Raw genomic sequence first — 15,341 nt, forward strand, 5'->3', positions numbered from 1 at the left:
ATAGATGAATTGTACATAGTTATTTGCTTGTTGTCTTCCCCATTAGCTTTGGAGCTGCCTGAAAGGTCTTCATCTTTCTTTGCAGAGTAGGTTTTAAAATTTTGTTTATTAATTGATGGAAAACAATGTCACTCTTCTGATTTGTTTCTGTTTTAGAAAATAGTTATTTTCCCCAAAAAGTTTTTTTTGTAAATACATAATGGGTTTATTACTTTTAAATAAATGCTTTCAAATTAGATCAGATTTAGTTTCTAACATTGTAAATAGTGACAGATACAACCCACCCAAATAAAAGGTCCTCAATATTCTTTAAAGGTGTAAATTTTCTGATATCAGAAAGTTTGAGAATAGATATTCTAAGATATATTTATTCCAGCTCTAATAAGCTCCTTCTAAGGGTTCTTCTTGATGATTTTCTTTGGTTTCTAAATACAAGATGCTATATTTGACCATGTGGTTCCTCCCTTTATTTTACCTTTCATATTTTGGCTCTGGAAAAAAATGGAAAATCCATTGTAAATTCTAAAGTGTTCTGTAAAGAGGCAACTAGATAGATAGAGCTTGGAGTTGGGAGGACCTGGGTTCACATGTGGCCTTGTATGCTTCCTAAGTGTGTGACCCTGGGCAAGTCATTTAACCCCATTGCCTAGCCCTTGCCACTCTTCTGTCTTAGAATTGATACTAAGAGGGAAGGTACAGATTTAAACATATATGTGTATATATACACACACTATGCATACATATTTATACATGTGTGTATGTATGTATATCTATGCACACACAACACATGCATAGTCAAGTAAAACAAACTCCTCATCGTCCAGGTCCAAAAATGTGTCTCATTCTGCATAGTTAGTCTTTTCGCCTTCCAGGAGTTGGCTGGAATGAATCCTTATTGGTTCTCTAGAATCATGGTTGGTCATTGTTTGGATGAGAATTCTTAAATCTTTCAAAGTTGACCATTTTTTCCATGTTATTATAGAAATGGTTCTCCTGGTTCTACTCTTCCCAGGTTTCTCTGAAACAATTCCTTGCATCATTTCTTATATACAACATGAGTCCGTTACCCTCGTATACCATAATGTGTTCAGCCAATGGGCACTCCATTCATCTCCAGTGTTTTACTAGCACAAAAAGAGCTGCTTTAAATATTTCTGTACAAATGGATCCTCTCCCTTTTTCTTTGATCTCTTTGACGTACAAGCCTAGCTGCTATTGGGGATGGCCTTTTGTTTTCCAAGGGAACCAGTAACATCGCAGGGTAGTATCATAGGGTCAAAGTAATAATATTAGTTTAGTAACTTTTTGGCCATAACTCCAAAGTGCTCTCCCAAATGCCTGGACCAATCCATAGAGCCGTCTGCAGTACATTCACGGGCCTGTTTTCCTTCAGATTGTGCATCATTTGTCATTTTCCCTTTTTTTATCATCTTTAACAGTCTGAGAAGTGTGAGGAAGAACCTCAGGAGTTTTTCCGATCAGAGGCCCCTTCCCTTAACTTTCTATCTAGATCATATGCTCCTTGAGGATGGGGACTTCCTTTTGGCTCTTTTTGTATCTGTGCTTGGCACAATTCCTCACACATAGTAGGTGCTCAGTAGATCACAATTGATGGACCTCTGGGGACATGAGGACTTTTGATATAGAGGAAGAAGAACCAGACATCTGGGATGGATCTTGGTCCAGAGATACTCTCAGTGACCTTCAATAATCTAAGTCCCATCATGGTGGGTTGGGGGGGGGGGTTGCCTTCTCACCTTGGCAAAGGGAAAGTGGGAAGGAGGCAGGAATCAGAAGAGGAAGGAGTGAGAGGCGCGAGGCCAGGGAGAGAGAAGCCAATTCCACTCTTCCTAGGCTAGAGGAAGCTGAGATCCATCTCCCTGGCAGGTGTTGTCTTTCATCATCTTTATCTGCTACATTGCATCCACGGCGGCACCGTTCCTGACCGTGCCCCTCTTGAAGTTCCTGCTGGCCCTCTGCTTCTTCTTTGGCTACTTCATGAAGATCAATGAGAAGATCCCAGGAATATGCTGGCCCCTCTCGGTAAGCAAGCGATGGCATCGGGGTGGGGAGGGAGGAGAGACGACGGTCCCATTTGGAGGAGATACTGACCTGCTGAAAGGGAAACTGGAAGGGAACATACAAGATTGTCTGGTCCAGATCCCTTATTTTATAGAGAAAGAAACGGAGGCCCTGTGAGGACAGGGTAACTTCCCCCAGGCCAGGAGGTCCTAGAATTAGAATTCAGACTTGGGGCTTCTGACTCCAAATTCAGTGATCTTTCATGGTCCCCCAAGCCCAGGACGCTATCCCTCCATGCTTCCTTCAAGGCTCTTCTCAAACCCCTCTTCTGCAGGCCTTCTCTTCAGAGGCTATTTCCTATCTGCCCAGTCCACAGTCATTCCCTCTATCTCCCCAACTACAATGGGTGCTCCCTGAGGGCAGGATCCATTTCTGCCTTTCTTTGTCCTCCCAGGACTTTGCCCACTGCCTGGCAAACAAGAAATGCTTGTTGACCAGAGGGACCAGGCAGGCCCTGAGGAATGAGGGGGGCTTGTGAGGAGAGTGAAAAAGTGTATTGGGGGGCTTTAGGGACTCCTTAACAAGAATGGGGGTAAAAGGGCCCCCAACACCCCAACATTCCGAGTCTGCCCAGCCAAGCCCGTCCATGGTTCCTGGACTCTGGCCACTCTCTCTCCACCATCTTCCTGCAGGTGGTGCTTCCTGAGGGCCAGGACCGGTTCTTCTTTGGACTTTGTCTCCCCGGCAGCTCTTTCAGTGGTACCACTGACCTCATGGGGTTTTCAAGAAAGCATTTTATAAACCTTAAAGGTCCCAAATCAATACACACATATGAAGCCATACCACCACACCCAGCCCTGTGCTCAGAGCAGAAGGCACCGAGAAAAAGGAAATCCCTCCTGCTCTCTCTGGGTCTACAGACCATCAAGGGAAGATGGCATATCCCAATGTGCATAGACTAAGAATAAGGTCATGGGGGGAGGGGCACTGGGAAACTCAGCAACTGAGCTGAGTCCTGAAGAAAACAAGGGATGTCTGAGAGGCCAAGGTGAGAGGATCCTAGTATTCCAGGTCTGGTTGACAAATGAGGCAAAGGCGTGGAGATGGGAGATGTGTGAGGAGCTCTGGGAAGAAGGCAAGTTTGGCTGGAAAGCACTGAGTCAAGGAGAGTGCTGTGGGAGCCAGATGGTGAAGGGAATGAAACCATTATAATTCGCTTGGTGGACAGCTAGATGGCTTAGTGGCTAGAGTGCCACATCTGGTCCTGGGTTCAAATGTGGCCTCGGACCCCTCCTCTCTGGCCATTCACCCCTATTGCCCAGCCCTTCCCGCTCTTCTGTCTTAGAACCATTCCTTAGTATCAGTTCTAAGCCCCGAGGGAGGGGTTTTAAAATATTATTATATCTGTGCTCCCATTTCAATTTATCATTTGAGCATCCAACAAATGGGGCCATATTCTTCATAATGACCAATCCTAATACGAAGATGTCCTGTTTACTCTGCCTGGCCTCCCGACTCCGACCCCGTTTGGTCGGGCTGGCGGCCCAGAGGCTCCCACCATACCTCTTTGCCCCTCACTGCTGCCCCGAAGCACGGCAAGGAAAATGCAAAGGACGTCCTTCCCCTTTTCGACCACCAGGGGTCGCCCTGGCCGAAGCGGATCCGCGGCGGTGGCAGGGAGCTCAGAGAATGGGAGCTTTGGGAGGGATGCAGAGTTCGGTTTGTGTGTGGAGACACCCAGCCTTAGATGCTGCGTGGTATAATAAACTGCTTGTGAACTACAGGGAAGCGCTGCACACACGCAGGCTAGTGAGAGGGGCCGGCGGCGTTTAAGGAAGGCTCCCGCCCAGTCACATCGCCCATGGATCTCCCGCTGCCTCTTCCAGGACCGAGGAGGGCACCGGCCTTGCCCAGGCCCCCCACCCCCATGCCTCACTCTTCTGCCAGCCTAGCCTTCCTCTAGACTAGGCTCCAGCCAACTCGTCCTGAGGGGAAGGCTTGCCACTCTGCCCTAGTCCCGTCCTCAGGAAAAGTCCCTAAACTCCAGCGGCTCTCCACAGCTCCAGGGCCAAATAAGAGGCCCTTGGGGGGGGGGGGACTCCCCATCTTCCAATCCTGGCCTCTTTGCTGTTGCCTCTCTTGAGGCTAGGCCTTTCCACTGGCTCTCCTCCTGGACTTCTCTCCCTCCTTCCCTTCAAGCCCCTGCAGAACACCCTCCCCCCCAGGCTTTCCTGATCGCCCCTGGACGAGCCCAGCTTTATCCTGTCCGTATCTCTTTGGGACGTCGTTGTTCCACAAGGAACTGTCTTTTGCCTCAGTATCCTCAGTGCTTAGAACGATGCCTGACCTGGGTAGGTAGCCGGGTGCCTACTGACTGCTTATTGACTGACTAAAACTCGAGTCTTTTGCTTCACTCCAAAGGAGACCTCAGGAAAATGGCCATTACTATTCCTCTTGGCCGCTATTAACATTTCTATTCCTATTCATAGCGAATGTTTCTATTTCCACGAACACCAGAAAATCCCATTTCTCCTGCCCAGCTTTCGGACCCACAAAGGTCTTTCTTGGAAGGATCTCTGGTCCAAGTCCTCTAAGGTACAGGAAGTGAGGGGGTGTCGCCACCAAGAGGCGACATTCCAGGATTAAATTTGTTCCCTTCTGGCCCCACAGGGCAAAACCAGGATACAGTAGGGCCCTATCAAGAAGTTAGATTTAGATAGGCTCTCAGGAAGCATTTCCTCGGTACTTAAAGTGTCTACAAGGGCAGTTGGCTGTCCGGAGACAATCCATCTTCCCTCCTCGGGGGGATGGCCTGGCGAGGCACCGAGAGATGGGAAACACAGTCCCATTCAGAGAAGGCTCCTGAACCAAATTCGAGCTCCTTTGTTAGAAAAACATCCTTTTCCATGTCCCTTCCATCAGGATCCACTTCCCTTCCTCCAAAGGGAGCCCCCCTGCCTGTGACGAGTGCCCCGTGTCCCCCTGGGTTCTGGGGTTCCCTTGTTCAGAGCCGGGGGACCCGGGCTATGTCCTGTACAGCCTCCATTGTATAGTCCACTGCTCTGTGGACAACATATGCTCCCTAGCAGGGCTCCAGCGGGCTCCTGAGGGAACAGAGACGGGGAGAGAGGGAAGAGCGAGGGAAGAGCGCCGGGCTGGTCCGAGTCCTCAGAAGAGGGACCTCCCCTAGCCTTCCCATGCTGCTCCGCTCCAGGCTCTGGTCTCCCCTTCTATTTCTCGGATAACTTTCTCTTGCTCTCTTCCAGGACTTTCTTCGCTGTATCACAGCGGCCATCATCTACTTTGCCATCTCCATTACCGCCATTTCCAAGTATTCCGATGGAGCTTCCAAAGCCGCTGGAGTAAGTGGTGGAGAGCAGGGATTGGAGGGATAAATGGGGAGGTTCTGTCTGGGTGCTTCCATGCCACCACAGCCAGAGAGGAGTCGGGAGAGCACTTATTGGCTGAGGGACCCCACAGGAGTCACCTCCTCACTCTGGATTCTTCTCTGTATAATAAGGATGTAGAAGTACTTAGCTATACCTCGAAGGCTGGGGGATCCCAGGAAAGGATGCAGGTTAAGTGCTTAGTGGAGTAAGCCCTTGAACGTCCATTCCCCCTCCCCCCGCCCGTTATTTAAGGTTCCGTCCCCTTTGAACATCTTACCAGTTTCCACCGGCTAAGGTCAGAAGCCATCTCTAAAACCCAGTAACAGCTCTAGGATTAGAGCGAGGCAAATGAGTTGAAGGGACTGGCCCAGGGTCACACAGCTAGGAAGTGTCTCAGGTCCCATTGCAACCCAGGCCCTCCCGTGTCCAGGCTTTTCATCTTAGCCTGTTCCGTTGGGTCTGAATGAACATCTCTTTTCCCAGTGACCTTTGTCTTTGCCTCAGATTCAGGTGTCTCATTTCCCATGTTAGACAATTAACGGACCAAGGAGCATCGTGTACACAAGGGATTCCAGGCAGTGTGCTGAGCCCTGAACTAAGGAATCTAAATCTTCCAAAGACATCAGATTTCATTAGGGACTTCCTCCCACCAAACAGAGCAAATCCTTTGGATGCCCTAGAAAAACTTTGGGCATAAAAGCCCTGGTGGGCCGCCTCCTGGTGAGGAGCTTCCAGGCGCTCCTCTAGGCTGCTCCTTTCCTGTTTGATGCTTTCCAACGGGATGACCGTGTGGTCTCCTGGTATAGCCGGGCCCCCTCCATGCCGCAGCCAGCAACCTTCTGAGCTGCACAACAGGAAATGCAGAGGGAATTGAACGGGTCCTGATGGGAGGTGAAGATGGGAACCTGGAGTGAAATATAAATTTTAATAATAGGGGGCAGTTGGATGACTCAGGGGATGGAGAGCCAGTCCTAGACACGGGAGGTCCTGGGTTCAAATGGGCAAGTCACTTCACCCCCATGGCCTAGCCCTTGCCGTTCTTCTGCCTTGGAATCAGTATGCAGTAGTGATTCTAAGAGGGAAAGTGAGGGTTTTTTTTTTTAAATAAATTTCAATAATAAGCAAAGGGCTCCCCTGCAAATCAGACAACAAATGAATAAGACATGGTTCCTGCCTTTGAGGAAATTGTCCTAGTTGGACAAATGAGGCACAAATTTGAGAAGGAGCTTTACGAGAAACGTCCTTGGGTTCCTTCATGGATCTCTATTCCGTCCAGAAATGGAGTGGCAGGAGGAAGAGACCACTGGAGGCCAGGGTGGAGAGGAGGTTTCCCAGGGAAGCTGCTTGGCTGGGTTTTTTTTTTTAATTAATTAGTTTTTTATTTGGTCAATTTCAAACATTATTCCTTGGTTACAAAAATCATATTCTATTCCTCCCTCCCCTCCCCCCACTCCTCCCATAGTCCATGCGCAATTCCACTGTGTATTACATGTGTCCTTGAACAGAACCCATTTCCATGTTGTTGGTATTTGAACTAGGATGTTCATTTAGAGTCTACATTGCCAACCATATCCCTTCGACCCATGCAGTCAAGCAGTTGTTTTTCTTCTGTGCTTTTACTCCCACAGTTTTTCCTCTGAATGTGGATAGTGTTCTTTCTCATAGATCCCTCCGGGTTGTTCAGGATCACCGCATTGCCACTAATGCATTAGTGCATAATAGTGCATAATGCAGAAGTCCATTACATTCGATTGTACCACAATGTATCAGTCTCCGTGTACAATGTTCTCCTGGTTCTGCTCATTTCACTCTGCATCACTTCCTGGAGGTTGTTCCAGTCTCCATGGAATTCCTCCACTTTATTATTCCTTTTAGCACAATAGTATTCCATCACCAACATATACCACAATGTGTTCAGCCATTCCCCAATTGATGGGCATCCCCTCGTTTTCCAATTTTTGGCCACCACAAAGAGCGCAGCTATGAATATTCTTGTACAAGTCTTTTTCTTTATTATCTCTTTGGGGTACAAACCCAGCAGAGCTATGGCTGGATCAAAGGGCAGACAGTCTTTTATCTACCTTTGGGCATCGTTCCAGATTGCCCTCCAGAATGGTTGGATCAATTCACAACTCCACCAGCAATGAATTAGTGTCCCAACTTTGCCACATCCCCTCCAGCATTCATTACTTTCCTTTGCTGCCATGTTAGCCAATCTGCTAGGTGTGAGGTGATACCTCAGAGTTGTTTTGATTTGCATTTCTCTGATTATAAGAGATTTAGAACACTTCTTCATGTGCTTATTAATAGTTTTGATTTCTTTGACTGAAAATTGCCTATTCATGTCCCTTGTCCATTTATCAATTGGAGAATGGCTTGGTTTTTCTGTACAATTGATTTAGCTCTTTGTAAATTTGAGTAATTAGTCCTTTGTCAGAGGTTTTTCTTATGAAGATTGTTTCCCAATTTGTTGCTACCCTTCTGATTTTGGTTACATTGGTTTTGTTTGTACAAAACCTTTTTAATTTGATGTAATCAAAATTATTTATTTTACATTTTGTGACTTTTTCCTAAGTCTTTATTGGCTTTAAAATCTTTCCTTTCCCAAAGGTCTGACATGTATACTATTCTGTGTTCACCTAATTTTCTTATAGTTTCCTTCTTTATGTTCAAATCATTCACCCATTTTGAATTTATCTTGGTGTAGGGTGTGAGGTGTTTATCTAAACCTAATCTTTCCCACACTGTCCTCCAATTTTCCCAGCAGTTTTTATGAAATAGTGGATTTTTGTCCCAAAAGCTGGGGTCTTTGGGCTTGTCATAGACTGTTTTGCTGAGGTCACTTACCCCAAGTCTATTCCACTGATCCTCCTTTCTGTCTCTTAGCCAGCACCAAATTGTTTTGATGACCACTGCTTTGAGATCTGGGGCTGCAAGGCCACCTTCCTCCTCATTTTTTTTTCATTATTTCCCTGGGTATCCTTGATCTTTTGTTCTTCCAAATGAACTTTGTTATGGTTTTTTCTAATTCAGTGAAAACGTTTTTTGGTAGTTCAATGGGTATGGCATTAAATACGTAAATAAGTTTGGGTAAGATGGTCATTTTTATTGTTAGCTCATCCTGCCCATGAGCAGTTAATGTTTTTCCAATTGTTTAGATCTATTTTTAATTGTGTGGAGAGTGTTTTGTAGTTGTGTTCATATAGATCCTGTGTTTGTCTCGGGAGATAGATTCCTAAGTATTTTATATTGTCTAAGGTGATTTTGAATGGGATTTCTCTTTCTAGTTCTTGCTGCTGAGCTGTGTTGGAGATATATAGAAAAGCTGATGATTTATGTGGGTTTATTTTGTATCCTGCAACTTTGCTAAAGTTGTTGATTATTTCAATTAGCTTTTTGGTTGAATCTCTAGGATTCTTTAAGTAGACCATCATGTCATCCGCAAAGAGTGATAACTTGGTCTCCTCCTTGCCTATTTAATGCCTTCAATTTCTTTTTCTTCTCTAATTGCTACTGCTAGTGTTTCTAGTACAATGTCAAATAGTAGAGGTGATAATGGGCATCCTTGTTTCACTCCTGATCTTATTGGGAATGCGTCTAGTTTATCCCCATTGCAGATGATGTTAGCTGATGGTTTTAGATATATACTGTTTATTATTTTTAGGAATGACCCTTCTATTCCTATACTTTCCAGTGTTTTCAATAGGAATGAGTGTTGTATTTTGTCAAAGGCTTTTTCTGCATCTATTGAGATAATCATGTGATTTTTGTCAGTTTGCTTGTTTGGGTTTTTAAGGAAAGGGAGGATCGGGCTGGGCGGAGAGCAGAAAAGTGAGGTGGGCAACCCAGACTGAGCAGAGGCACAGACTGACTGTGACTTGGGATGGGGTGGGGGGGGCAGTCTGAGAGCCAGCAAAGGGTCTACATAGCTGCTCTCCCCCCAGGTCACCCTCACTTATGCTCTCCCCTCTGTACAGTCTCCATTGGAGTCTCATCCAATCCCAGAGTTTCGTTGTTCCCTCTCTGAAGAGGACTCTTGGATCAAATTCTCCAGCCCCATCATCCCTCCCAACTTCTAGTCTGGAATCCCCAGCTGCCCCAGGGAACTCTCAGACTAGCTGGCCCTGGGACAGTCTCAGCCTAAGTTTGACCTACCCCACATGGGACCCATTATCTTTACCCCCAAAATTTTCCCTCTTCCTAACTGCACAGTTACTCTTTTTTTATTTTAATTTTCATTTCCAAATTCTCTGCCCCCATTCACGGAGAAGGCAAGAAAGAGAATACTCATTATCGATAGGAAGTCATGCAAAAAGGTCCACATGAGCCATGTTGTTAAAAAAAAAAGGCAGCAAAAATAATGAGAGAAGAGCAGGCTTCCGGCTATTTGGAGCCCATCAGTTCTGTGTCTGGATGGGTATGTAGCTCATAACCCGGGTGTGATGCCTCACCCCATCCCCTTATCCAATCCGTTTTCAAGTCGTTTCTACCTTAAAAAATATATTTTTTCTTTCTGTCTTAGGAACAAGTTTAAGCCAGATGAGTAAGAGCTAGGGAAAGGGGGTTAAGTGACTTGTCCAAGGTCACACCACTAGTTAGTCTCTGAGGCCACATTTGAACCCAAATCCTTGCAACTCCCAGCCTGGCGTTTTCTCTCCTGTGCCACATCCCTTCTCTTCTTGGCAGAGACCCGCATCTCGGATCTGAACAATGGCAGGACCAGCTCCTAGTGCTTTGCATGTCACTCCCCTCTACAGGAATATCCGTATTCCCCCAGGATCAACAATGAAATCTTGGTCCCTCTCTCCTTCTACAGACCAGCTTCTTTTGTTTCTCCAAAAGGGCACTCCATCTCCTGTCTGATCCTCTTCACAGGCCTGAGTGCTTCCCTTCCCTCTTCGCCCCCCCCCCCCCCCTTCTCCGGCTGGCTTCCTTCCAGGGCTCAAGTCCCCTGGTGTCCCAGAAGCCTTCCTCGGGTCTTCTTGAGCACCCACTTAGGCTGCATGTCGCCTCCTGATAAATCCTGGAGAGCCAGGCCTGATGTCTGGCCTTGGTTGTTGGCCTTTCCCCTAGAAGGGCTCGATGTCGGGGTCCCCCGCAGACACAAGCAGGTGACCCGCGCGTGTCGGCCTCTGTTCCTCCTCTGGGAAGGAAGGGCCGGACTAGCCCATCCTCCGGGGCTCCCAGCTCCGCTCCAGAGGCAGGCACAAGCACAAGCGAGCCTGTGTGACGCCTGCTCCTGTGCCCTCCAGGTCTTCGGCTTCTTCGCCACCATCGTGTATGCCTTCGACTTCTACGTGATCTTCAATGACCTGTCCGCATTTCTCAAGCAAGGAAATTCTGCTGGTGACCCGGAAGCTGAAAAATCAGAGGGTAGGCGGATCCCTCCCAACGCGCGCTTTGTTGCCCTATTTGAGGCTTCTTGATGGGGGCGGGCTGTGAGGGAGCAAGTGAGGAGGAGGAGGGGAGAATGGGAGGGGGCAGCCCCGAGGGATCCCCGGCTGTCTGTGTCCACAGGAGAAGGCAGACCCATTAAAACCGGCCCCTCTTACTGCAGCGCGAGTCCTCTCCCCTCCCGCTCCGAGGTCTTTGCCCAAGCTCAGCCTGCTGTCCCTCTGGGCTGACCTTTGATTCCCAGCAGCTGCTGATGGGCGGGCGGGAGGCACCACCTGGGGCTCATTAAGATGGTGGTGTCTCAGTCCCAGAGAAGGGGGGGGGGGGGGCTCGGGGCTATCCTAGAGGCCTCCCAACCTGCCCAGCTTGGCTTGTCCGAAGGGCGTTTCTGAAAAGTTTTTCCCTTCCGTTTCAGAGGAAGATTCCAATTCCGATTCCGACTGAAGACGGTCCGGGCTGCACAACGCCTGCTCAGGCCACCCAGGGGTGGGGGGTGGGGGTGGGGCGGCATTTATTTTTCTGCCTCCAGACGCCCTGGCCACCGGGCACGAGGCTTGCCCTTCTGGTACTGTTTCCCGAGGGCTCCGGCGGTGGAAAAGGACCGGACTCTCCAGGCCTTCTGCTCTCCTCCAGACACATCGCCACAAGGCATGGCAGCCTTCGTGGGCCCCTCGCTCTGTCCCCAGGGTCTTTTCCCTGTCGGGTTTCCTGGCTGCTCTCTCCCAAACCGCATGTCAAACTTCTAACAATGGAGAGCTCCCTTTGGGTCAACGTCTCTCCAGAAACCTCCGAGCCATTTAGACTTGTGTGTCAGAGAGGAGGGCAGTGCCGGGGCGGCCTGGAGAACACCCCTGGGTGCAGGTCCCACAGGGCCTCGGAGGCGCTCTCCCCGCTCACATAGGCTACGTGATACCTATTTACCCAGGGGAGCTCCTTTTCTGTCATTAAAAGGCTCCTGCTGTCCCCCGGTGAGCCAGACAAGGGCGGGGCCCAGAGGAGGCCAACGTCTCAGGGAGTCACATTTACCAAAAAAGATTCCTGTCGTGCCTTTAACTCATACTTGATCAATGACAGTGGACCCAAGGAGCGACTTCTCAGAGCCTCCAAGCCCTGCACGTGGCTGATCTGCTTTCCGGAGCAGCTTCCAGAGGGAGAGCCCCACAGTATTGACGTCACAGGCCTGTTCTGCCCCTTGCCGTGTCAGCAAATAACCATTTATGAAGCACCTACAAAGTACCACGAGCTATGCTACATCTCTCTCTCCCTCTCCCTCCATCTCTCTCCCTTTCCCTCTCTCTCTCTCTCTCTCTGTCCCCCTGTCTGTCTCTCTCCCTCTCTGTCTCTCTCTCCCTCTGTCCCCATCTCTCTCCCTCTCCCTCTTTCTCTCTCCCTCTCCCTCTCTTCCCCCGTCTCTCTCCCTCTCTGTCCCCCCGTCTCTCTCCCTCTGTCCCCCTGTCTCTCTCCCTCTCCCTCTCTCTCCCTCTGTCCCCATCTCTCTCCCTCTCCCTCTCTCTCCCTCTGTCCCCATCTGTCTCCCTCTCCCTCTTTTCTCTCTCCCTCTCCCTCTCTTCCCCCTGTCTCTCTCCTTCTCTGTCCCCCTGTCTGTCTCTCTCTCCCTCTGTCCCCATCTCTCTCCCTCTCCCTCTTTCTCTCCCTCTCCCTCTCTCTCCCTCTGTCCCCATCTCTCTCCCTCTCCCTCTTTTTCTCTCCCTCTCCCTCTCTTCCCCCTCTGTGTCTCTCTCCCTCTCTGTCCCCCTGTCTGTCTCTCTCCCTCTGTCCCCATCTCTCTCCCTCTCCCTCTCTCTCCCTCTGTCCCCATCTCTCTCCCTCTCCCTCTTTTTCTCTCCCTCTCCCTCTCTTCCCCCTCTGTGTCTCTCTCCCTCTCTGTCCCCCTGTCTGTCTCTCTCCCTCTGTCCCCGTCTCTCTCCCTCTCCCTCTCTCTCCCTCTGTCCCCATCTCTCTCCCTCTCCCTCTTTTTCTCTCCCTCTCCCTCTCTTCCCCCTGTCTCTCTCCTTCTCTGTCCCCCTGTCTGTCTCTCTCTCCCTCTGTCCCCATCTCTCTCCCTCTCCCTCTTTCTCTCTCCCTCTCCCTCTCTTCCCCCCTGTCTCTCTCCCTCTCTGTCCCCCTGTCTGTCTCTCTCTCCCTCTGTCCCCCTGTCTCTCTCCCTCTGTCCCCCTGTCTCTCTCCCTCTCTCCCCCCTCTGTCTCTCTCCCTCTCTCCCCCCTCTGTCTCTCTCCCTCTCTGTCCCCATCTGTCTCTCTCTGTCCCCGTCTGTCTCTCTCCCTTCTTTCCATCCCCTCACAAACACGAACATGCACACGCACACACGCATGCATGTGCCCACACACGTATCCCCACCCCCGATTTTGAGGCAATACCCACTTGAGGCCTTTGCCGTTCTGAAAAGCAGGGGTCTCTCCTGGTTAGAGTTCTTTCCTCTCTGTTCTTGGTACACACAGGCAATTCTGACATCTTCATTTCAGAGAGTGGATCCTCCTCACCGTCCTGGGATCTGTACAAACACACCTACTTCCACGTGTGAAGGCAGCGAGAATGCCGTTTTAATAGACCGGCCTGAGGGAGGGAGCGAGGAGCCATTCTTGAACCCTAGCCCTGTTTAAAACAGACAATAGCAAAGACCAGCGGGGCTGGAAGGGGCCTCAGAGCAGGCGATGAACACAGAACAGTTGCATTTCTTTAGGGGAGGTCTCCCTCCCCGCAGCCTTGGGAGCGAGGTGCTGTAAGTATAAGGATCCCCATTTGGCAGATAAAGAAACAGAAACTCAGGGGAAAGACAGTGAGCAGCAAAACCACCAGCCAGCTTTGGGTAGCTGAACTCTTGGTCCAAATGGGCGCCCTCTAGCAGGCTAGGGGCACGCGGGCCCACAAGACCAAAGTACTGTGCAAACTGCGGCGTAGCCAGTGCCTTTCTGCAGAGGAGGAAGGCCCACCTCTCATCATCCAGGAAGCTGTGATAGTGTTTCTATCTCTCTCTCAAATGAGGTGTTATAATCTTTTAAGACATTTTTATATAAAATGTAAGCCTAAAAGCTTTGCTTCTACGAGAGCAATCCCCTAAGTAAATGGCATTTGCTATGACTTGAGAACCCATGTGAATGTTTAAGTGCCTTCAATTTGTAAAGCTTCGCTTGTACTTGTTCACTTGTACTGCATGTCAATGCACCACCCCCCAAAGACAAGCCGGATTAAACCACGGTGACTCCTTGGTTGTGCCTGGGTGTGAATGTACAAGCAGACATACGTGGAGATGTTGTGTGTATCCCACTCCCCCCCATCTCTGAAAAGCAAGTGGATCCCCTTTGCCTCCCAGGGACAAATCCTGCCTGAAACTGATAGTGGATTCTGGAATAACATCTGACTATACAAACTCATTTTTCTACTTTTCTGAGTTTCTGGCCAGCAAACATTTTAGCCATTTAAAAAAACATTCGAAATTCATACTCTCCACCGAAGAACATGCTTCACGTATCATCCAGTTTAGTCCTGTTCCAAGACTCCAAGCTCCATCCTGTGCTTATCTGCCTCAGGCCCATCGTGATGAAATCCTGGAATTTAGTGCTAGAGGGGACTTCCAAGCAAGCAGAGGCCAGGACTATTGCAGGAGCCTGCTGGGAGCTCTTCCTGCCACAAGTCTCTCCCCCTCCAGTTCATCTTTCACTCATTTGCCAAAATGATCTTCCTAAAACATGAATCTGGCTGTGCCAACCCTCCCCTTCCTTCACCTCCATTGAATAATTTCAAGTGTCCCCCTATTGTCTCCAGGATCAAATAGAAAGCCTTCTGTTGGATGTTCAAAGCCCTTCAGCCTGGCCCTTCCCACCTTTGCAACATTCTCATACCTTATTCCCCTCCACATACTTTTCCATCCACTGGCACTGGGCTTCTTGCTGTTCCATGAACAAGACCCTCCATTTCCTGACTCCAGGGATTTCGCTGGCTTTCCTCTACCCCTGGGACTCCCTCCTTCCTCAACTCAGCCTCCTAACTTGACTGGTTTCCTTCAGTCAGCTTCCAAGTCCTCCTGAATCCCAGTGTCTTCTCACTAAGACTACCTCCAATTTGTCCTGCATCTGTCTTCCTTGGGCATCATCGTTGGCTTCCTGGCTCTCCTGTTATTAGACCAGGAACTCCTTGAGAGTGGGGATATTTTTACCCTTATTTGCTTCCTCAGCACGGAGCACACTGCTTGATCCATAATACATACTTAATAAATGCTAGTTATCTGACTACATCACTGTTCTGATGACTGACATGACCTGTAAAACTTACAAACACATTTCCATTCATCAGCCCATGTGATACTATGTCAATCAATCAATCGAAGACTCCCCAAATCTCATAGCCCAGAGTTCCTGTCTGTGACTTCTGAGCCACACTTGCAATCATATTTGCCTTATGCTTCTAGTGTGTACACCATTAATCAATGCCAACACCATAAACCAAGAGCCATCATAAACCATCATCTTCCCTGCAGTGTCCAACACAATAAGGTATTCCAAAAGAGAAATTTAAAAT

At 48.9% G+C, this 15,341-nt stretch overlaps 1 protein-coding gene across 1 annotated transcript in view; it reads left to right on the forward strand.

Annotated features, from left to right (window-relative positions):
* The window catches only part of CMTM3 (CKLF like MARVEL transmembrane domain containing 3), a 33,875-nt gene extending 18,820 nt beyond the window's left edge, over positions 1–15,055 (forward strand). Inside the window, exons 2-5 of the mRNA XM_056800567.1 lie at positions 1,888–2,043; positions 5,289–5,384; positions 10,664–10,784; positions 11,221–15,055. Coding sequence (XP_056656545.1) covers positions 1,888–2,043; positions 5,289–5,384; positions 10,664–10,784; positions 11,221–11,249 — 402 coding nt within the window. The 3' untranslated portion in view covers positions 11,250–15,055. The remainder of the gene's footprint in view (positions 1–1,887; positions 2,044–5,288; positions 5,385–10,663; positions 10,785–11,220) is intronic.
* Positions 15,056–15,341: the final 286 nt, after the last annotated feature.

This window comes from Monodelphis domestica, chromosome 1 (genome assembly GCF_027887165.1).
Source record: "Monodelphis domestica isolate mMonDom1 chromosome 1, mMonDom1.pri, whole genome shotgun sequence".
Lineage (NCBI taxonomy): Eukaryota > Metazoa > Chordata > Mammalia > Didelphimorphia > Didelphidae > Monodelphis > Monodelphis domestica.